The sequence below is a fragment of the Choristoneura fumiferana genome, chromosome 11, assembly GCF_025370935.1.
Source record: "Choristoneura fumiferana chromosome 11, NRCan_CFum_1, whole genome shotgun sequence".
Taxonomy (NCBI): Eukaryota; Metazoa; Arthropoda; class Insecta; order Lepidoptera; family Tortricidae; genus Choristoneura; species Choristoneura fumiferana.
This window is the reverse complement of record NC_133482.1, coordinates 11,786,545-11,810,723: the sequence shown is the minus strand read 5'-3', so window position 1 is coordinate 11,810,723 and position 24,179 is coordinate 11,786,545. Positions and strand designations below refer to the sequence as shown.

Sequence of the window (24,179 nt, the reverse complement as noted above, 5' to 3'; positions counted from 1 at the left end):
TGAAAGACACTTTGTTATTTAATTACTTATGTTTATTCTTTCGTTAATATTATAAACTACTTTAGTAAAGTGTACATACAATTTGTACAAAACGTTTAATTAAAAATAAGGCCAACTATAGTTATTTGCTAAGATTGGTACATTACATACATAATACACAATTAACAGCATTATATGCTACAGAAGGTAATTAAATTATTGTGTAAAGTTTTGTATATAAACATGTTTATAGTTTCCTTAGAAATAGAGAAATGTTCAACGCAGATCTAATTTGCATTAATTAACCAAAATGACTTACAATCGTCGGAAATATCTGCATGTGACCAGTTGATATTTTCAAATATTATTTGTTTTTATTAGCAATGTGTTTCTAAAAAAAAAGGCTGGTTTTCCGGACAGGATTCGACTCCGCGTCTTCTATGACTATACGCGTCTAGGTCCTGCCATTGGACCACCAGGTAACCCGACCAACCATTCGTAAATCTTGGTCGCTTTCATACGCCAATTGCTAAAAAACGAAACATAAACGTTCCGTCACAGTACAGTACTGATTCTGTTCGCATTGGGAGTTGTCATGTCACTGGAAAATGCACCCTATTGCTTAACACCGCTGGCGGTAAGCCAGCTGCTATGATAAATATAGGGGCTGTCAAATGGGAGAGTTGGATTTTGATTTTGTCTTTGCTTGCCCACTTTTTTTCAGCGTAATCAAGAACTGGGACAATATAAAAATCCCGGGTCTTTCGCAAGCAAGTTGTACTCATATTTTCGACGACTTGTATATATGTAGTTTCGCTGTATATATTTTTTCGGTAGCATGTCCAACAATTCCAAAAGGTCAATCATCGTCGTTCAAGATATCTAAAGTACATTATGACAACGTTATTAATTTAATAAAAATAAAGATGGACACTAACCCGAACCCCCAGTATCAATGCGTCCTGGAAAAACTGCTTTTAGAGGTTGTTTTGTTGATACGTAAACATGACAGCTCTACCTTAAGATTATTGAAAGTTTAACATTAGGGCGGTTTCAGACTGGCGTTTTTTTTCTGCGTATATTGGCTCGTTTATGGCATACGCGGTTACACGCCCGCTACTTTAAATCGAACACACGTGTACGCGCTCATTCTTGCGTGTTTGCTCGTGTTTGGTCTAAAGGACATGTTCTCACTCGCGCTTATACGAGCTTATATGCGCATTAACGCTCAAAGAAAACAAAAACGCACATGTGCGCGCGTACACGCGTTCAAAAACGAGCTTATACCTACGCGCGTACTAGGCACTGTCTTGTCGATGGCATGAACATAGCAAAAATGTATTCTGCCTCGACGTTTTAAAGAAAATGGCAGATAATGAGTTAAGAACAACGCATTTTGCCGTTATCATTGATTGGTGTATATCGTTATTTACAACTCATAAATAGATTTAAAAATAATGTATACCTAAATGCTACAAATATTAACAATTTAAGCACCAGAAATATAAATGTTAAGTGATAGCAAAAGGTGAAGATTAATCTGAAAATCTTAGTAGTATATATAGTAATTCAAATCATTGCATCCAAGTTAAAAAAAAATGTATAAATTATAACCTTCATACAAAGAAAAGTATTGTTTTTAATTATTTTTATTTACATAGAGAAATGGGGCGTTTGAAATTGACACATTATTATGTAAATGGCACTTGGTGAAACATCATCGTTTGTTACAAGATAAAAATAACGTATACGCGTATAATATATCGTAAGGCATAAATTAAAAATTATTTCTATTAAAAGCTCTTATCCATCGCATTTCGACTTAAAACTACATTTTTACATACAGTGATGTAATAATACATATGCTTCAAAATTATATTTGGCATTTACAAAACAAATATTAATAAATTGTATTGGAAGCACTAAAAATAAGATCTAAGTAAATATAACATTTAATTTGTTAACTTTCTTGGTACAAAAATACATTCTCTTACATCTCATTAAATTGTACGACAAAATATATCATTTAAAGGTGAAACTATAAAAAACGATTATAGGCACAATCTTAGACATAAAAAAAGAATTACGAAGCAAGATTACAACTATAACGAATAATTTACATAGAATTTCATAGATTTTACTTCCTAGTTTTATAACCAAGCAGTTATTTAAATTAGTCATTAGTTAAAATTCATTCAAAATTTCAATCTTAGCGAGCACCAGTTAGCGTCCTTTTTAAAACTACACGACGAACTTATAAATTGGTTTTAATGGAATACTTAATTTACCGTGACCTAAATTCTAAGGCACTATAATTATTTTATCTGTTGTAGGCAGCAAGGCATATTTCCAGTCATATTTACTGACGCATGAAATTTTTTATTTAGCCCAGGGACGTTAGGCTGGGAATACATTATGCCTGTAGCTCGCATGTTAATGCAAGTAGCTTGCTCGCTTGTCCTATTTGTATAAAAATTGACGTCCATGCGCAAGCTACTGGTACCGAAATGTGCGAGCTACAGGTATGTGCACTTTCTAGCCTTAAAGAGCGCTACGCAAATTAAATTATTGGAAATAAAAAAGTTCAAAACCAAATTAACCAAATTTCATATGAAAGTTTCATAAGACGACACGTTATGATAAGATTCCGCCCGTTAAATAAACAAATATTTCAAAATGAACCATCCATCACATACCCAACAAACAACTTTTAGTGACATATTCCGCCAAAGGTTTCTATGTCCATACCCCAGTCTGTAGTGCACGCTTACCCTTTCACACGCTAACTAGTTGAAAAAGGACAGTATGTGCTTCATGAAAACTAGCATCTATGACCAACCACCGGTAAGTTTGTGGAACAGCTCTTCATCCAGGATCTGATTGGCGTCTTTGGAACGCATCGAGAGGAATATGTAGCCGCCTATAAACTCGTGCACGACTTTGCAGTCGGCTGACTGTACTGAGAAGATAATGTTGCCTTCCTCGAATTGGACCATCATGTGCTTTATTTCCCAGTTCACGTTCCATGCCTGTAAAGAGATTACGCGGTTATAATAATGAACTACGATTTATTTATCTTGCTTCATGTTAATAACTTCTATTGTATAATTTACTATGTGCAAATTTGTATGTCAAAGTCAAAGTCAAAATATCTTTATTCAATATCTTATTCAAAATCTACCACCACTGGTTCGGAAAAACCTCTGTTGAGAAGAATCCGGTAAGAAACTAACCTGTAAGGTAAGACGTGGAGGACAGGACATACCAACTATTGAACATCCGTATAGTCAATTTAATAGTTATAAAGCAGAGATTTTTCGATATTCATGAGCGAAATTAGTTACATTAAAAAATTACCACGAGCTTTAAAGTGAAGGAAAACGTCATGGGAAAACCTGCACAAACATGCAAAGTAATTCAATGGTGTTCGAAGTTCCAAATCTTGACTTCTGAGAGGAGGCCTGTGCTCAGGCCGTGATGATGGTGTATTTATATCTACATACCTTCATGGTGCTATACCGCCACGTCTTCAAATGGTCCCCAGTATTCGGATCCAGCCTCATGATCCTATTGTTTGCGATGCTAATGATCTCGTCTTTGCGATGTCCCATGAAACGTACGACGAACAGCATCTGCCCGTAATCGGGCAGATTCTGCCAGGTCTTGATGTACTGGAGCTTAGCTTCGAGGAGCGGGAGGTCTTTCACGTTGGCGTGGCTTTCCAGTACGCGCTGGGTGAACTGGAAATTGAAAAAGACGTGCTTGAGTATTTGCAAGGCCAGCCTTAGCCATCTAGGCGCTCTTTTAGATACGATAAGCGACAAAATTACAGGTCGTGTTTGATACTCACTCCTATACGATAAGTCCAGTTTTCCTTTAGATCGATAAAAATAGGTATTCAAGTGGTCAAGTTGGGCTGCAGATGATTTAAGTGCGACACGGAATGTTGCGAGAGCGCGACGGCGGGCTGCGGTTTTTTAAAGACGCAATAACTTGCGCGACCCTAAGAAGCAAGCAGCGACCCCTTCTGTATTTTCATCTTACCTTGCCCTTAAGCCGTTTGAGCACCCGCGGCGCCACGTAATTCTCCGGCTGCAGATGGTCCAAGTGCGGCACGGAATGCTGCGAGAGCGCGGCGGCGGGCTGCGGTCTCTGCAGACGCAGTAACCCGCGCACGGCCGCCGCCTCGCCGGCGAACGCCGCGTCTGCTAGCGACCGCCCGCGGGACCCTAGGCGGCAGGCTGCGACCCATTCGGCGTATTGGTCCTCCTGGTGGTAAGCAAGATGTTTTAAAATTCCAGAATATTCCGGCTAATCGTTGGGCTAGTTTGAGTGGGAAGAGGTTTTTGTACAGGATTTTTTAATCCAGTGTAGTATATTCACTATTCACGCCCTTAATGCGGTACAATTTGAACATCGACCCATATCGAAGGTTGTGTGTTCAAACCCAAGAACTTGCTTACTGTGTTGGTGTTCAATAAAAAGTTATTGTATTGTATGTATGACTTTCAACAATGCGCACCTTTAAAATTAAACTGAAACAATTCGAAATATTCACAGTTCCAAAATAAACTTTAAATAAAACACAATATGGTTGAATTTTAAAATAAGAAAATTTCGAATTATTTCAGTTTAATTTTAAAAGTGCGAATTTTGCAACTAGTAGATACGCATCCTGTCTAGACCAGTGGAGGATAATAAATAAATTCATTTATTATTGAACCGCTAGTGTAATCGAGTAGTAGTTTTATAGTGTAGTAGTGGAATCGGGTAGTGTCCCGAAACCCGGCTGACGCATTCGAACTTTTTTTTTTACACGTAACTGACCGTGATTGACCGCTATCTCACCAGATACCAGGTAATTTGGTCAATTAAATGAGTTCATTTAATTGACTGTTATTGATGTTACTAACGTTTTCGCACTTCAGCCATATCTCGTTCATGGCGTCTTCCGATGGTACTTCCAGCTTGATGCTGTACCGGCCGGAGGCAGGATGCGCGTCCGGAGTCACCTGAAACAATATTAGATTTATTAAGATCTGGTCAGATTTCAAACACCGTCCATATAAACACGTTGGGACATATGGCTCGCCCGGGCGTCTAACCGGCTAAGGCCGCCAGCAGCGCTTTCTATGTATAACCATCTAAGAACTCCGTACTCCAGCATCACACAGTGGCTTCCTTGTAGTCCTTTCACGATCGTCTTCAAATTTAAATTTGGTACAGAGATGTAGTTTAAAAGTACGGACAGCGGGCAAAAGCTTGTATTAAAAATGACGTTTTTGACAAAAACTTATTTAGTTGTTACCTCAGCCCCCCTGAGCTCCCCGCTGTAGGAGGGGGCTTCTCCCCTCGCGGCCGCGTCTCTCGAGGAGTGGATGCGAAGGATCCCATCTCGGCAAGACACCCATCCGCGCTTGTACGCTTTCAGGGTGAACCGCTTTGGCCTGCAATTAAACCGGGTTGGTTATTAGATTCCAGCTCAGATATCCATACTATTATTATAAATGCGAAAGTTTGTGTGTTTGTATGTTTGGCCGTCTTTGATTTTTGGCCAGAGAGTGACATAGGCTACTTTTTATCTCGGAAAAATGCACAGTTCCCGAGGGAACAGCGCGCGATAACCGAATTCCACGCGGGCGAAGCCGCGGGCAAAAGCTAGTTGTATATAATACTATACTAAGGACCTGTTTAACCACTCCTGGATGAATTATATTTGACACATAAATATGATGCCGTCTCCGTCTATTCGGACAAAAAAACAGAGACGGCATCACAGATATCCATGACATAAAATTAATCAATGGATGGTGAAACAGGGAGTCTTTTTAGTCCGTCAGTTACGTTTATCAGAAACTATTAGACACGTATTTTTAACCGACTTCAAAAAAAGGAGGTTCTATGTTCGACTGTATGTTTTTATTTTATTTTATGTATTGTCTTTTGTCAATCAGACTTAAAATGACAAAGATGAAGCGTTTAAGAGGAAGCACTAAGGGCGAGAGAATTGAAAGATAGGTATTTGTAAAACCTATTGCTGTCGCGCAGTGCCCGAACAACCGCGAGCAGAGCGCGATAGAGACAACTGCAGCTTGGACCGAAAATACTTATTAAAAGCACATAAAATCAACGTTTCGTAGTCCCCTGATTTCTTCACCAAAACTTGACCTAGGAGTATTTAACTAATTTTTTTCATTAAAAATTAAAGAAAGGCTTTGGCCGTGTTTGTATGTTTTCCTTTTTTATATTAATCTAGTCAATTTGTTTTCTGGACGTTTTTTTAATAATTAATTTATGAAAAAAAGAAAAACATGGGACATGTCAAGAGCGGCCATAGGACTTTCGGAAAAAAACATTATTGCTCTGCTGCACAGGTTCCCAAACTTATTTCGTCTAACGCCCACTTTGATAATCAGTTATTTGGTAGCGCCTTTCATTTTTTTTTCACCTCAAAAACCTTACTAACATATTATTCTCGCCTAATGAAGGCACAAAGGTGAAGATTTTTTCTGGGCCCCTTACCGCCCCCTCTAAGCCTCCAACGTCTAAAAGGGGGCGTTATCGCCCACTTTGGGAAAGACTGCACTGGCATTATCCAGGGAGAAAACAGGGGACTACGTTTGTATGGAAAAACGGCCCGTGTTTCCTCTTAAGTTCGGGACTGGGCCCCGACTCCCGAACTTTGTCACACGTGACGTCACACCGTGCTAAAAAATGTTGCACGGCGTGACGTCAACGTCATTTACTTTTTATTAAACATAGTAAGTTTCATACTATATTCAATAAAAAAAAGTGAATGTACATTGATTATGTGAAATGTAAATATGAAATGAAAAGCTATGGGCGCATTACATGGATGCCGAACTGGTTCGATAATGTCGCATACCACTTACATTTTAGGGACATACGTGTTTTGGCGTTTGAAGGAAGTATGTGTATGGAATTTCGTTATGTTCATACATTCGACGTTTGGGCTCAGATTTAACTATAAGCCTAAAGTATACAAAACTTTTACTTTTTTATTTTATTTTTTACTATACAAAACTTTGTCAGAGTTTCGCTAGATCCTCTAAATAAAAATAAAGAGAATACTTTTTTTCCAACTTGGAAATTAAATAAATAACTACAACTTATGTACAATTAGGAAATAAAAACCAAACATATATATTAAAGAACGTAGTGTGCATATACAGAAACGTTTAAAATACAAAATTTAGTATTAAACAAACTAAACTCTTCATCAGTTAAAGAATTATTTAATTTGATTGTATTGTTAGTACGGACTGTGGAATAAAATCAGTAAATATACATATTAGTATTCAAACTAACATAGATTAATTAAATTAATTCTAAATTTTGGTATTACAGATATTACTATGGAAATAAAAATACAACATACAGGGTGATTGTAAAGTATATCTTACGCAATGACACAGAATTCGTTTTGACATTTGCTTTCGTGGCACGATGGCAGCGGATGAAAGAAGAAAAATGATATTAGAATACATGAATAAAGAATTGAAATAAAGTAAAAAATAAATAAATGGGAATGAATAATAAAGAGTAGAAAAATGCTTATCATGAAATACCTAATTTAAATGAAACAATTGATAGGTAAGGCGCTTTTTAATAAATACGTTATTTCTAATAGTGAAAAAGTAAAAAAAAAAATAAAGCGCGTGAATTTCATGAAATAGTGACAAGTACTTTGATATTCTTCGAGATTACGAGATTTCCTCGAAAAGCTCACTTGCTTAGAAGGACCACTTTCTTAAAAAGTTAAAAAAAGCTTGTAAAAAGAAGCACCATCTCAAAAAATTTACTTCCCAATGCACAAAGTAAATGAATATAATATAGGTGTTTTTTTTTTCAATTGTCTACTTTTCCAAAAAGTGCACTTCAGTAAAAGTAAACTTTCAAAAAAAATTGTAGGGTAGGTAATTTCATCGATTTTTATTGCATTTATCTTGTACTTTCTCTATGTACTTCTGTTTTCTGTACTACTTACTAAGTATTATGGTATTCAATAAAGATTCATTGCATTGCACTGTTTGGGAAACTGTAGCTATTTACTGATCGAGTTTTGGTTTGGGAGTGTACATTTTGTCAAAAATGCACTTTTTAAGAAAGTATATTTTACGACCCCAAGCCATATTCTACGGAGCTATCTCACCTGAGATACTTGAGGTGTGCAGCCAACTCGGGCACGTGCGTGATGTCAGCCCGCGCCGGCGGCCCGCCCTCCAGCTGCGTCTCGAGCTGGCTTAGGGCGGCATCGATCTCGTCCTCGGGCGCCGTCGAGTTGGCAGAGTGGGGCGCCGCCCCGTCGGCGGCGTCGGCGCTGCCGCCGGCTAGAGTTTGGAGCTCAATTTGGAGCTGGAATAAAAAGTAGACAAAATAATAACCTGATCTGAAATGTTCATTTTTAACGTTTTTTGCTAACCGTATTTGTACAATCAAAAGATGAACTCTAATGCCTTATGAACAGAATGCATGTTCCAATATTTTTGACCCCTCGGCCGCTCTGAAATATCAGCTGGCGACTGTACTATTCATATGCATACCTTAATTATAAATGCGAAAGTCTATTCGTCCCTCTATTTGTCACCTCTATGTTGTCCATTTTTTTGAGATTCAGTACCCAAATTGTTGCCAAAATGGTCAACTGCTTCCACTATTAGTTTGGCCGTACATATGTCACAGTCTCATTTTACTCATTCAAGCAGCAAATTACATGAGGTATTTTTCTCAGAAACTTTAAAGGCTATGAAAACAATGTTTTCTACGAAATGTTAGGGTCGTTCTCGTGAGTCGTTCAAATCGCCATTCCAGGCGACGAATCGGTACAAAAAATGTTCTTTTTTGTAAACGTTGTATACAGAAAGAACGGTCTCAAAAAGATAGTAAAGGAGTCTTTTGCGTTGAAGGCCTTTACCTATTATTAAACTTACGCGGTTAAAAACATAGTGTCAAATCTCATTTCCCTCCCGTTCCAAATTACGTGCTGATAAATTGTTCGATGTATTTAAGCACTTTTAAAAAGAAAACCTACCAATTTTTTAAGCGATCTGATTAACTAACTATTAAGGAATAAATTTGTAAGTTTGCACAATTTTAAAACTACTTCATAATAGAAAGAATGAAGATTATGATTTTGTCCAGCGAAAACTATCATTTCCTTCCGCGATACCAAAACATTAAATAAATCCTAAGTTCTTCCCTGTGTGGCGGTAGTAAGTGCACTGCTCCCGCCCCGCACCGCTTCAGTGTGCAAGAAATTCTGGATTCTGGATTTACGTGCACAAAAAGTACTTTGTCACAGTTTGGTCTTCATTACTTTCCAGCGTTTTATGCAATAAGTACTATTTTTATTTTTTGTTTAATTTCACATTAAAATGCTTTGTGATCACTTATTTAATGATATAAATATAAAATGTTCAAACTACATTTGGAATTTATTAATCGAGAAAAACGGCCGATATCTCATTCCTCTCCATGGCATTACCATCCTAACCCTCCAATTTTTTGCTGGATGGTAATGAGCATGTTTGGAGGGTAGTGATTGTTCGAAGTAAGATTTATTTTTATGGTTCTGGTAAAGCCTATTTTAATGAAAACTTATTTTAATTATAAAGATATGTTGTTTAATAGTTATAAAAATGTAGTATTTCTTTTTAGATGAGCATAATGGTTAACACTAAAAAAGCTAACTAGGGAAGAAATTTTAGCAAAATACAGATTCCGGATAAAACAAGAATATATAAAGATAAAAAGTAATCCCGAATTACATAGACTTCAAAAAAAAGGAAAGAAGAAGGTATATCCTGAGAAAAAAAAAACAAAAAAAAACAGAGTCTAGTGGAACGTTTGCGATGTTCGTGTTTCTATACAAATTGGGATTTTAGCGCGAACGCGATCGAGACGTATTTTGTAACCGATAACTTACACTAAGGGCACAGCACTTGTGCCAGATGTCGTTTAGCACAAAATCCCGCGTGCGGGATAGAAGAAGAAATGCGTGGCATACGTAAAGAATCCACTTCAGTCAGAAAAATACGCTATAAAGCCATTAAAGTAATCAAAAACTTAAAAGAAGAAGAAAGAAAATTACAAAAAGAAAAAGATATTTTAAGAAAGCGAACCCAAAAACTAGAGTTACAACAGAAGAACGTAACTAAAACAATAGAAGATATGTAGCGTGGAAAAAAAGTTAACGAATGAATAAAAGACATATTTTTTTATTCGACTGGATGGCAAACGAGCAAATGGGTCTCCTGATGGTAAGAGATTACCACCGCCCATAAATATCTGCAACACCAGGGGTATTGCAGACGCGTTGCCAACCTAGAGGCCTAAGATGGGATACCTCACGTGCCAGTAATTTCACCGGCTGTCTTACTCTCCACGCCGAAACACAACAGTGCAAGCACTGCTGCTTCACGGCAGGATTAGCGAGCAAGATGGTGGTAGCAATCCGGGCGGACGCAAGGTGGCTCAAGGCTGGCTTGTGGGAGGACCTTGTGCAAACAAGGTCCTACCACAAGCCAGAAGAAAAAGTTCAAGAAGTTAAAAAAAGCTATTAATAAATTTGATGAAACTGTTTCAAGAAAAATGCAACAAAAATATTAAGCTCTAAACAAAACAGAAAAATTATCATTTGTAGAAGAAATAATTGTAAGTGACAATTCGAGATTGAAAAGATATAAGATATCATTTTTGATCTGTTTATATACCTAGTCGTGTAAGAAAGAACCTCTAATAGAGGTAATGGTTAGTAGGTCCTTACAATACCGGCTATTTTTGTGATTTTTTATATTAATTAGTGAAAGAAACTTTCATTTTTAATAAAGAACTGATAAATACTATTAAAAACAAGTTTTATCTTATAAAAACATCACTTCACACTAATTAGCTAGTTTTTATATGTATAAATATCTCTATTACAATTAAATCATTAAAAACTATTACGGAAAATCCCATTACTTTCCATATATACTCATTACCATCTAGGCATATTTCATTAATTTTGTAATAAATCTCATTACCTTCCTAACGCACTCATTGCCATCCTGTCATATTTCATTTCCATCCGAGCCTTCATTACTTTCCTTCAAAAAAATCCTAAATCATAACCTGCACAATGACGCCTTTACTCATATATTACTCTACGCGGGTATGTGAACCATTTGAAAGCATAAAATTCTCAAAAATCAACAATATTTTGAAAAATAAAAAAATGACTGAATTTGAACGACTCGCGAGAACGACCCGTTACTTTTCTGTAGTTAACTTGAGATATGAGAACATGAAGAACTGGAGTTGACATATTGGCATGTAATCGACGTCGTACGAAGTAAATGTGTTCCAAGTTACCTGTAGCGCAGCAAACAGTAGCATCTCCTCTTCTGTACAGTGCACCTCCTGGTTAAGTATCTGCCAGCGAGCCTGCTGGTACAGTTGGTTAAGCCTCGGAGCGTCTTGAGACCGCGCTGTCAGGTCGAAGAATGAGTAGAACTTAAACCGGAGCTGGAGGGTGTCCCATTCTCGGATGTACTGCTCCATGATGGAGAGGGACGAGTCTAGCCATCTGGAGAGATTGTATTTGTTAATAAAGTCGTGTGTTGAAGTTAGTGTTGCCAGGCGTCCCGGTTTTCAGGAGTCTTGGGAGGCTTCCCGATTTGCACCTGATGGGGACGCTAAATGTTCCTTAAATCAATAAACTTATGAATTTCAACAAGTTTAACTATTACTTATATAAGTTTAGATTCGATTCCCGGCCGGGGCAGATATTTCTATGAATAATACGAGTATGTTTGTTCTCGGGTCTTGGAAGTTTACTTAATATGTATTTAAGTATGTATTTATCTATATAAGTATGTTTATCCGTTGCAAAGTATCCACAATACAAGCTTCGCTTAGTGTGGGACTAGGTCAATTAATATCAATTGTCCCATTATATTTATTTATTTAACGATTAAAATAAGATTTACTAATAAGTAATAATAGTTGCGAAAAGCAATAAATTAAGCGTTAAAAAAAAACTATTTTTCCCGATTAACTAAATCCGGGTTTTGTTTTACCATTTGTCCTGATTTAATCCAATCGGACCTGGCAACCCTAGCTCAGGGAGGTAGAAATGAGGTTGAGCAAAGAAAAGAGAATGTAAAGAACAAGTAAATGTGTTTATGCATTTGGACAGCCTATCTAAACCATCATCGGCAACAATTCGTTATTTATTAAATTGTTAACTTTACAATTTTAGTCATCGGTTAGGGAAGTATGAATTTTTAAATTCCTATTGTTCTCTATTTAATATAGTATTATTTATTGAACGATTTTAACTCGCCGTAATTATTACGTGAATTTTAATTGTACACTAGCTTATAAGTACAATACAATACAAAGACTCTTTATTGTACACCAGAAATAGTAAGCGATACAGAAAACAGATACACAGAGAAAAAACTACAAGGTAAGCAATAGGCGGCCTTATCGCTTAAGAGCAATTTGGTTTAACTACTATATTTTTTTATACTCTTAGCACTCTTAGACACTTGATGCGATGCCTGAATCTAAGATTCTGTAAACTCTGTTTTTCTATAAATTTATAAATTAAATTAATTCTGTATAAATGAATACTTCAAGACGAATTTACAAACGGCTAAACGGTGACGGAATTAATATGGATTTACGTCACTACAGCTTATTTATAACAAGAAAAACAGTAAAATAGTCAGAATTTCTGTGATTTAACCATCAATTGCTTCAAGGAAAACCACATCGTATTGGTCTTATGTTTAAATAAAAATAACATATAACTATGTGTAACGTAAGGCCACGATGTTGACTTATTTCAAGTGCAGTTTAATTAGAATAGTTCAGGGCTTTCCAAACTGTGCATCTGTCGAGCTCTTTTTATTTTTATGCTTATGTTTTGATTTCGTTCTTATTTTCTAATAAAAATTATCCAAATAGTGTTTTTCTGATAACCTGTTACTATACTTCGTTTTTTTTTGTAAACGATCTTGAAGTGAATTTTTATTGAAAAACACTTGAATAATAAGTCACAGCAAATAGTAACAATTAGCAAGGACATATGATCATTTACACGCTTTTGGTATCATAATTGTAACTGTTTTTTTTAAACGTTTTTGCCTACCTTACCTTGCTTGCGTTTGCGTACCTTGTAACTTTCTATCTGCGTACCTGTTTTCTGTATCGCTTACTATTTCTGGCGTGCAATAAAGACTCATTGTATTATATTGTTTTTCAATAAAAAGACTCGTCAAGATTGATTACCCTTTTTCTAATCCTAAAATTGGTAAGAATTTTTTGGGGCAGGGTTGAGGGGCGTAGTAAAAAATGGCATAGTCCCAAGGGCGTCACAGTACAAATACATTTGGGAAGCCCTGGAATAGTTCATGTAAGTATAAAACGGAATATTTTCCTCATACGTAACTAAACATACTATGCATGATAATGAAAATAACGAAATAGGCACATGTATTATTTAAATTAACGATAGCTGAAGCTTTATTATGTTTGCTGTATTTTCAGTACATAAATGATTTTCAAATTAATACTTTATTAAGTAATCTCAAACTTCCTATTATAAACGCTAGTTAAACCACAAGATAAACTTACTTTCTGACACTTGACATCAATTGACCTAGTCCCAAACTAAGCAAAGCTTGTACTATGGATACTAGGCAACATATACGAGTAAACATACTTAAATACATATTAAAATTATTAAACATTCAAGACCCGAGAACAAACATTCGTAGTTATTATTCACACAAACGTCTGAAATGTCTGCCACGGCCGGGAATCGAACCCGGGACTTCAAGCTTCGTAGTCAGGTTCTCTAACCACTCTCAAAAACACACACAAAACAATACATTAGGTATGTTATAACATTTTTATACTTTTTATGAAATAAGGAGGAAAATAGTTTATACTTCAGGAAAATGCTTTGACAAAATACATGTACATAATTATATTATATGAATGAAAAAATAGTACTTTTAGGCTCCGTTTCCACCAGAGATGTTCGAGGATGTGTTGTGAGGAATGTGTTTTTCATGAACCAATAGAAACGCTTCATTTACCTCCTCTCCATCCTCGCACAGCACCGCTCTGGTGGAAACAGCTGAGCGGAGCGAGGCGAGGTAAATGAAACGTTCCTATTGATTCATGAAAACACTCCTCGCACCTTTCTGGTGGAAACGCAGCGAACTTGTTTTTTTTTTCTAGCAAAGAGTATTCTCACCCAACGTTCATCCTGGCGCGTTCGACCAGCGTCTTAGGCGTCAACAGCGACTCCCGCGACTGGCTGTCGGGTTCGAGGGGGGAGTCAGCCAACGACAGGTCAGCCAGCACGTCCAGGGTGTCGAGGGAAGCGGCGCGGGGCGGGGTGCCGCAGTAGCCGCCGTCGCTGGAACCGTCGCTCTGTGTGCTGTAGATGTGGCCGCCGTAACGACGGAGAGTACCGTTCTGTAAATCAAGGACGAGCTAAGATTTAGTCCAAAGGTGGTCTAGTTTCTAGAGATGCAAATTGTTGTTCATCCACCCGCTCGAGTCTAACAACAATCTCTCTGTCTTCGCTCTTAAACTCCAAGTGCCAGCTAAACACCAGCAGATGTTCCTGCAGTCCGACTTCTGGCCGGAGGATGTGGTTTTCCGTCGCTTTAGGGAAGTAGGGAAGGATGAAAAATTAAAAATCCCTACAAAACTTTTTTTTGTCTTTTTGTATGTATCCCTTGGCGGGCCATTTTGTGGCCCACGGGCCTGCGTTGGGGCGGCCACAAGCGTCGTATCGTAAGCATTGTCACGCTGTGAAACTATCAAAAATTGCTAGTTGTAGTGTTAGCTAGTACGAAATATTCCTCTTTATTCATTATCCCGCGGAAATCCATGAAAACCCATAAAATTTCCCTGTATAGTAAATAGTATTAGTACCCATAGTACCTTCAGCCAAATAAGTGGTCTACCAATTTTTAAACAAGTTCCTATCAAATGAATATGACACTACAAGTCGAACTTTTAAGTTTACAGACACGTGTATTGGCATTATTGTTTTATGACATGCAAACGATTATCAGCTTTAGGGTAGTAGACCACATATTTGGCTGATGGTACAAGCTTTGTTTAGTTTAGGGACTAAGTCAATTGATGACAATATCTGTTTGCTTTATTATGAGCTTTTATTTAACTTGCCCTGTTCGCTTGTTTATTTGGGTCAAATCGTGCAAGTTAAATTTGACTCTCTTCAGTCCGATCGACTTGAAACTTGGTAAACTTATGTTAACTTGGTGACAGTATAATAGTCTTCACGGGACGGAACTCTTCAACGGTCAATGGCATCGACTTGAAATCTGGTATTAAAATGTAGTTTGGGTGACAATACAAGTAGTCAACAAAAAGTAGGTACAGTCAGCAAAAAAGCTTGTATTAAAAATGATTTTTTTACCAAAAACTTATTTATCTAATGAGTAGAAACTATTACTCACCGATGCAACAGGCGTGGCGGATTGAGACCTCGGAGGCGGGGGCGTCGCTGGGCACCCGTTAGACCTGTCCAAGCTGTTCGAAGACCCCCTGGTAGCCGCTATGAATGTGTTAGTATCCGGTGGTGCCGAGGACCGCAGCCTCTTCGCTTCCTTGAGGTTCTGGTAGTTCTGTTTGAGGTGGGACGCTTCTAATGGGTAGCAAAGTGATAGCTCTTCTGGGTGCCGAATGCCTGGAGAAAGATAGTAATAATTATAACGGGCCGCTCATGTCTCCAATATACTACTCTTGGATACAATCCTCCCCCATAGACGACCTTCAGTTGCTTCGGATTTTTTTTATTCGATTGGTTGGCAAACGGGCAAGTGGGTCTGCAACACCAGGGGGATTGGAAGCGGCCTACATCCACTGTGAACCCGCGACTTTAACAAGAGGCCGTATTGCCTGACGTTTCTGGAGCTCGCAATCGCGAATCGCGAATCGCGTTTTTGTATGCGAAATCTGTCATTTGATTGCGATCGCGAGCGTCAGAATCGTTAGGCAAATAATACGGCCTCTGGCCATCAGTCCATCTCGTTGGTGGAATCGCGGTCTCTATTCGAGCGAACTTACCAAGGCTTTTGCATAAATGTACAACCGCGCTGAAGGTGTCAATGGAGAAGTCAATCTTGCAATCAATGTATCTCAGGTCAGGTAGCTGGATCCTCAAAGGTTTGTGCATTGGTGTGAAGTGGAGAGCGGCGTCTGCGTGGACGCCGCACTGGTCCAGGGTGTGTCTTGGTCTTGAGAGCCATTTGTTGCGCGTGGGCCACCAGAGAGCGTGGTCTGACCAGTCTTTCTTGAAATCTGAAAGAGGCAACATAATTTTTAGTGTTGATGATTGATTGTAACCATATTTGAAAATCATTAAACTTTTCGCTAATGAAAACATCACGAGCTACGTACACCAACGAAGCAACTCACTGAAATAGATAAACTTGGATGCTATGATGTGGAGAATTTCTTTGTGTGTCGACATTTGGTAAATTTCACGGTACAGATAATAAGATAGATAGCTAGTCTAGGAAGGTTTTTATGATCTGATATTAAGTACCTGTTTCATACATTTTGCATGTTTGTTTTAATAGAGATTTAAACTCTTCCAACCGTCATAATATCATCTTTTGATAGAAACATTTTTGCACTTAGAATTGTATGTATTTTAGTTGATATTAGAAGTAAAGGAACACGAATAACTGACATAGTTAATATTCTTAGTACTCATTTACAGTGCTAAAAATGAAGACTAAGTAAGACCGCTTCGTAGTCAAGTGCTCTAAGTAGGCAACAGGCTCTACATATACTACGAAGTGCAAAATTCGAACTTCGTATCTTGCTGTCCCGCTTATGCTCATCTTATTTAATACGAGTGAGAGGGACAGTACGATACGAACTTCGAATTTTGTAGTAGCCCCCCAGGCATGACTCAGATGTATTTACGCAAGAGACGGACTAAGGAATGCAACTTCAATATCGACGACACCACGCAACGTAACGGCTTGCGCTGCAAATTTGCTGACAAAGGAAAGGATGCAGTTATTTGATCAAACGACAAAGCCGCACTTTAAGTCTAAACTTAATCTTTGTTTTTTAAAATTGCTTTTTTCAACATCTTTAATGCGCTACCCTAAGTCGCTAAACTAATTAAATACCTATGTCGTTCAAATTGATGAGTACGATCTATGTTTTAAAGACCCACTCATATAATTGTCCCAAAGAAAAATTACATAAAAGAAACTAAAACTAAATCAAGGAGTCCCCTTAGGCAAGGTTCTGAAGATGCTGGTATTGTTTCCCTCTCTGAATAACTAATAAGCTAATTCTTTGTCCGAGGAAGCTGCCAACTCTTCGGTCGCCTGGGATGTCTACTAACTTCTTTGTTATTTCCTTACAAAGCTTCAAAGCAAAAATAAGTATGTAACATTATTTAGCGACCCCTTCGCGAGAAACAGTGTAACTTATTCTTATTAGAAGATATGAGACATTTCTCATAAATGTAAAAAAAAACAGTCATCGATTTGTGTTGGTACGGATGACCTTTAATTTAATTTTCATATCACAATTTTTTAAGACCATGACTTTGTTTTCTTTGTTACTCACGCTTTATAACTCCCGGGCGAACCACCGCGTTAAAAACATTGTTTTACTTAAAAGGTGAATTTTGAAAAAGTACTACTTCAAAGTGAACCTGAACTGTATCACTAGCTATGCATCCGTACATATAAAATTATAAAGCTATCACATCACATGACAATCGTTACATAAAAAACATATCCGGCCTCCTCCAACAAATCATCGATAAAGAAAAAAAAAACCTCGCGATCACTAACCCCGTGACGTCATCCCGTGCCGTCATAACTTGAGCTTTGTCACTCACAGATTATCCTGTTTCTTACACAGTGGTTGTAAGGGAAGGGGGGCTATTACGAAGTTCGAAAACCGAAGTTCATATCGTACCGTCCCTCTCACTCTCGTATTACATAATATTTTAGCGTCAGCGGTACGCCAAGATACGAAGTTCGAATTTTGCACTTCGTAATATAGGGCCAGGGGAGGTCATCTTACTCTGGTCGTCTCGAGTCGTGAATGCTCGATTTGCTTCCGTCGGCGAATGAGTCACGTGGTTAAGGGTATTACTAGACTGAACTGAACGGTAACATCTAATTACACCGTAGCATGGCATGAGTCATAGTAAAAAATGTATGAGTCGAAAACTGGTTTAAATATGATTGAACTATGAACGCTGATTTCAGAGAAATCAATGGTAGGTACCTAGTATAGTAATTTTAAGCCTTTGGCCGATAGTAGGTTAAGTATTTAGCGTTACACCTTGTGAAATACACAAAATCCCGTTCACTGTCAGCATTGCAGTGTTTTTGTATACTAATATGAATAAAAACTTTGTTTAAAATACAATTTTTAATACAAGCTTTTTTTGCCGACTACTTTTTGTCCACTACACTGGCATTGATTAATAGGTATACATTATAGGTAGGTACAGTCATGTAAAATTACAGCTTTCTAGCACTAGCTAAGCAACGGACGGACGGACAATGCAGAACTATAGGGGTCCTTTGTAAAACCAAGAAACCCTAAAAAAACATTTTCCTTACAAATTTAGGAAGTTTTAAAAAGTACAAAGATGAAACAAACATTAGCACTGTGTTGCTTGATTCAGCAAGTCAGTGACCTCTGCTGCTAAGGTTGCCAACCGTACTATAGTAGTATTGTATGTACTTTGACTCAGTGTACTCGTAGCTTACCCACTATAATAAGTGTAATGTTAAAAGCACTCAAAAATAGATACTATAGTTCGACCAGTCATTACCAAAGCCCGGATGACGGGAGAAATGAGGGCTATCGTTTTTTGTCTCACTAGATGGCGCACTGTTGCGTGAGGTTTTTAAGTATGGCTTTCAAAGTCTGTTATTACGGGCGTGAAAACAAAGTTTAGATTAAAATCATATTTAATACACCTTAAAACCGTAGCATAAAAATATCGAGCATGCCACAGTGTTGCAAAGTCCCCGTTTTGTTCGGAAAAAAGGGAGGACAAAGGTTTCCGAAAGACAAAATTGTCTCAAAACACAGACATTATTGCCCCGGAACGCCTATTTGCCATAATTAATTTCAGATATTGCAAAATATTCACCAAATTATTCTAATTATAAATAAACCCGCGTAGCTCACCCAAAAACTATGAGATTTGAAATTTCGGAGACCTCACGCTACACTAGCGCCTCTAGCGGCGAATTCATTCGCGATAGCCCTCATTATGTGTTGACGTCTCAATAGTGCAAGGACAGTAAAATAAAATAAGTCGATAAAATGTCGTTAAAAAGCACGATGTACTGGACCACCGTTACGAAATTCAGAAAAATTGTAGGTAAATGGCAAAGACGGAACCCTTATAGTTTCGCCATGTCTGTCTGTCTGTCCGTCCGCGGCTTTGCTCAGGGACTGTCAATGCTAGAAAGCTGTAATTTTGCACGAATATATATGTAAACTATGCCGACAAAATGGTACAATAAAAAATTCAAAAAAATATTTTTTTTAGAGTAGGTACCTCCCATAGACGTAAAGTGGGGGTGATTTTTTTCTCATCCAATCTTATAGTGTGGGGTATCGTTGGATAGGTCTTTTAAAACCATTAGGGGGTTGCTAAAACGATTTTTCGATTCAGTGATTTTTTTGCAAAATATTTAACTGCAAACTTTTCATTAAAATCGAAGAATTTGAAAAAAATCAGGATGGTAGTAAGTAAGTTTGAAGGAAAACTATAACGGCTAACTTTGCTTGAGAATTATTAGTAGTTTGTGAGTAAATAGCAGCCTTAGGTATAAAATATACCTAAACTTGGAAGATTCCGTATAAAATACGAAATCCTTAGAAAAATATTTCTTAATTTTTCGTAATGGCTACGGAACCCTATTTTGGACGTGTCCGACACGCTCTTGGCCGGTTTTTTATTAAATACTTACGGAAATCTGATTTCTTTAAAAAAAGTTAATCATATGGCAGAACAAAGTTTGCCGGGTCAGTTAATAGTACTATAATATTTTCTTTCAGTGTACTATAATTTACTAAGCCTTGGGATGGAAAATATTATATTGGCCTAGAAAATAATTGGCAACCCTGTCTGCAGCTCTCCAAATTACATATGTATTTACGAAACCGTCATAACATTGACAGGTAAGATTGTGTTACAGACACTTGGTGAGTGTTAAACTGTCAACTAAGAAAGCAAGGAGGACATACATATATGTATGTCATATCTACAGCCTCTACAGGATGATTTTTAAGTGGTGAATATAAATATTTTTTCTTACCATGTACCTCTAGATTAAACATTTGTGCGTAAGAGTATTGAAAAATCTGTTTTTTTTTATAATTAATAATAGCGTAGGTACATTAATCAATTAAATTTTAATTGTTTGCTTTAAGAGCTAGTACACTGCATTTGCCTAGAAATGCTGCGTTAATAACTATAATTTTTGATCATTACTTTAGGAGTATCTGTATACAATACAATCATAGCGTCAAATAAATATATACATCGACCTTATGGTTAGTGGTATAAAGTGTATATGTATTTTTGAAGTCTTGGTAACATACATATATTTATGCCCTCGACTGGACATAAAACTGATGGCATCGAAATAGCCGGAGACATAACAGCAAACTGAACTTTCACAGCTATAAAAGTGCTGTAAAATACACGATTGTTTTGTATAAGCTGAGAATAAGTTCTTGTTTCACGGTTACGTATTCAGTTATTATAGTAGAGTTTACCCGCGGCTTCGCTCGCGTAAACCATTAGATCGGGCAGTCGAATTGAAATTCCCAGAATTTACTAAACTCCCACGGGAATCCCAAAAAAATACTTAAGTAGTGGTCTTATTTAACAAAAAAAAGAGAGTTTTTTCCATACTAATTGTAATAACTAATTTGACTGTTTTTTTTAATAAACGCAAAAAAGACGTGTCCAAGGTCAAACTTTAACTTATTCCTCATGAAGTTAGAATTCAACGTCGGATATAAAGTATAATAAAATATAAATACGCTAATCATATATCTAGATAACCTTCATAATTCTAAAAGAGAAACCATTATCTAGATAATTCTTTAACCTTCGTTCCTTTCTCTCTGCAGTTATCTTAGTAATGTCATAACATAACATCCCAATTTGTTTTGGCAACAAACCAACTGTTTTTAGTTCTTGTAAAATAGGTAATATACTTAAATAAAAAATGACCTTACCATACACTATAGTTACTTAAAATTCCTTGACCGTTTTAATTTTTAACATGACGTCATTTATAAATACAGCTTTCCTCGTGATGATTCATTTGTTCAAAACGGCGCATGTGTAATATTTTAGAGGATACAGTTCGCGGTTGTTTGGGCGAATCATTTCACATTTAGCAACGAAGGCCAAGAAAAGAAAACACGAGAGCATCGCTTTTGCATAAAGATTTATTCATAACGATTTTAAATTTATAATGCTCTGATCGTATATCCCACTTCTGATAAGGAGGCAATTATTCAAGTTTAAATTGGCACCCTTTAAGCCGAATTCCAGTTCAGTAATACTCTGTTTTTACAAGGTTTATGGTAACGATCGACAAGGAATCTCTATAATGTATTCGTCATTATCGCTGAGTACATTACAGTAGCACGGACACGGTAACAATGCACATAGATAGCCTGCGCCGACGCAGCGCCTCAGACCATATTCGGCTCGTGGATAAACGGATAGACGCGTTTGGTATCCACGGCCTCTGTGATTTTACCACACCGATCACGTAAAGTGATTTCTTGTTCACTTGACCATTCTAAAATTCCTTTGTTGGTTAGCTTCGTTTTATCATGTGAAGAAGTCACAATGTTAAAGGAGAAAATGGGTGAGACATCAGCATTTTATTTACATGGTCTCGCTCCTAACAAGACAAAAAATTGTATTACCGTTGTACGAGTATATGAAATTCAAATGGTCTGAATTCCAGTTACGTAACATTACAACTTATGAAAGTGCATTGATAAACATTTCATCACCATAATTGAAGTAATTTTATCTCTCAAACCCACGGCTTAACATTTGTGCAAACAGCGTGTTGCAACTATTTAAATTAATAACTCGTTCTAAACGTGTAACTATTGCATTGTAAGGACAAACGGTATATTTTCGTCGTTATCGACGTTATGTGGGACAGTTTATTTTTGACGACAGACAGTTCCTGCGCCAGACTCAGAAGACTAATGTGTTGACATCACTGCGCTCACTACACAATCTAGACAAAAAGATAAACAAATATGATGTTAGTGAAGCGTGACTAAAGAAAACGTGCATACGTTTTATATAACAGCCAAAACAAAAGCAGCTGTCAATCAGAATACATCTATCCGTAGTTGAGCAGGACTAATATAATTTTCTAAAGGGGCATAAAGCTAGCGACATCATCAAAGGTGACATAAATATGGAATTAGTTCCAGAAGATTATGTATGGTAATAAATAAGTAGCATTCCAGTGGCATTTGAAGTGGTCTGGCATGAGAGATCTATTCGAGCAGGTGTTAATACTTTAACTGTCCTAAGTCCGAGATCTAAATATCACGGTTTGAGATAGTAACGGATGAAGAGTTCACATTTACGCTATCTACTGATTAACTCATAACTAATCTTTTGAAGTAGCCGGCAGATAATCGTTTAAAATAATCAATAATAATGACATTAATCAATACTTACCTACCTACCTACCTACCTATCGGAGGGCCTAGGTATCGCTGGTTGGATGAAGTCCGAAAAGACCTGTGCGACATGCAGGTGGCAGACTGGCGCCTTGTTGTACAGGATAGGAACAATTGGCGGAGTCTTGTGTCGGAGGCCAAGATCCACTTTGGGTCGCTGAGCCGGCGAAGTAGTAAGTAAGTACCTATTTTGATATATTTTCTTATGTCACATAAACAAAGACAATTAACAAAAACTTTGTTATATACGTACGTAGACCACTTTAAAATGAATACCGTAGAAACCAGAACATGCGCTTCTGATTAATTACAAAATTATGTAGGGCATCTGGCAGATTTTATTGCTCGCTCGACCTGCCTCGCAAATTGATCTCGTGTTCATCAGAACGGCTTCGAATAGTGTAACGGGATCAAAATAAACAGATAGTACAAGACGATGATAAATGAGAAACCTAACATTCTTTAGTATCAAACAGTTTAAATGAAGCGAGTGCATATTAAAACGCGTTGCTAACACAAAGCAGCGCCGCCGAGCCCTTGATTCAATTCAATCAAAATCGTATATTCATCAATGGATCTGGAACAACAGCGCACATGTTGACCCCTTGTTTAAAGGGAATTGGATAAGTGGCTGTACATGTTTTTACGTCCACACGACACGCGACTACGCTGACCTATTTCGTATACCGAACCTAGAACAACAGGAAACAGCAGACAGAATAAAACCAGGTCATTATCAAACCAAACTGGCAATCGAGAAAAATATTTGCAAACACAGAAAACAAATAGCGGACACCACGGACGAGCAGAATTTATCTATAGCTCAACGTGAGTAGCTGTGCTTACTTAAACAGTATGCACGGTAAATATAAAACAGGCAAGGTAATTAAACTAACCGTTATCTCGACTAATAGTAAATAAATCTCTGAGAAGAGACTCGTAAAACAAACAGGGGCAAATACGCAAGCGCGTTCAAGTATCGCACTTGCAGTGTTTAGTTTTAGAACTTTGCTTTGCGGCAGTAATCGAGTACGTTACCCACGTATTTTTGTTACTCAATCAAATCTATTGGATTGAAATGTCGAAAGGGATTATAATCAATCAAATAATAATACCGCAGTGACTTATGTGGGTCGATCAGTATGAACAGCAATGGACTAAAGGACGTACCCTGCGGCACGCCCTTTGATCTCGGCATACACAAACCGAGATCCGCTTTCAGATTACGTACGATAGCGACCATATTCATCTCACGCCTAATGATACGCTTGTTTGAAATTGAAACTGAACTGCAAATTCAACCTTATAACTTGGTGTATAACATTTCAAATTTACAGTATCGAAAGCTTTCTACGGGTCCGAATTTGAGGTTGCTTCCGTTGTTTGTTTACTACAGACCGCTA

At 37.3% G+C, this 24,179-nt stretch overlaps 1 protein-coding gene across 1 annotated transcript; it reads right to left on the bottom strand.

Moving 5' to 3' along the window:
* Positions 1 to 10: 10 nt before the first annotated feature.
* On the bottom strand, positions 11 to 16,366 carry LOC141432796 (unc-112-related protein-like). The gene is made up of 10 exons (XM_074094563.1): positions 16,102 to 16,366; positions 15,492 to 15,721; positions 14,252 to 14,475; positions 11,353 to 11,566; positions 8,153 to 8,355; positions 5,288 to 5,426; positions 4,893 to 4,991; positions 4,024 to 4,248; positions 3,483 to 3,719; positions 11 to 3,008 (listed from the first exon to the last, which is right to left on the bottom strand). The coding sequence occupies exons 1-10, from the start codon at positions 16,349 to 16,351 to the stop codon at positions 2,808 to 2,810; spliced, it is 2,022 nt and encodes a 673-aa protein (XP_073950664.1). The 5' UTR covers positions 16,352 to 16,366; the 3' UTR covers positions 11 to 2,807.
* Between the last annotated feature and the right edge of the window lie 7,813 nt (positions 16,367 to 24,179).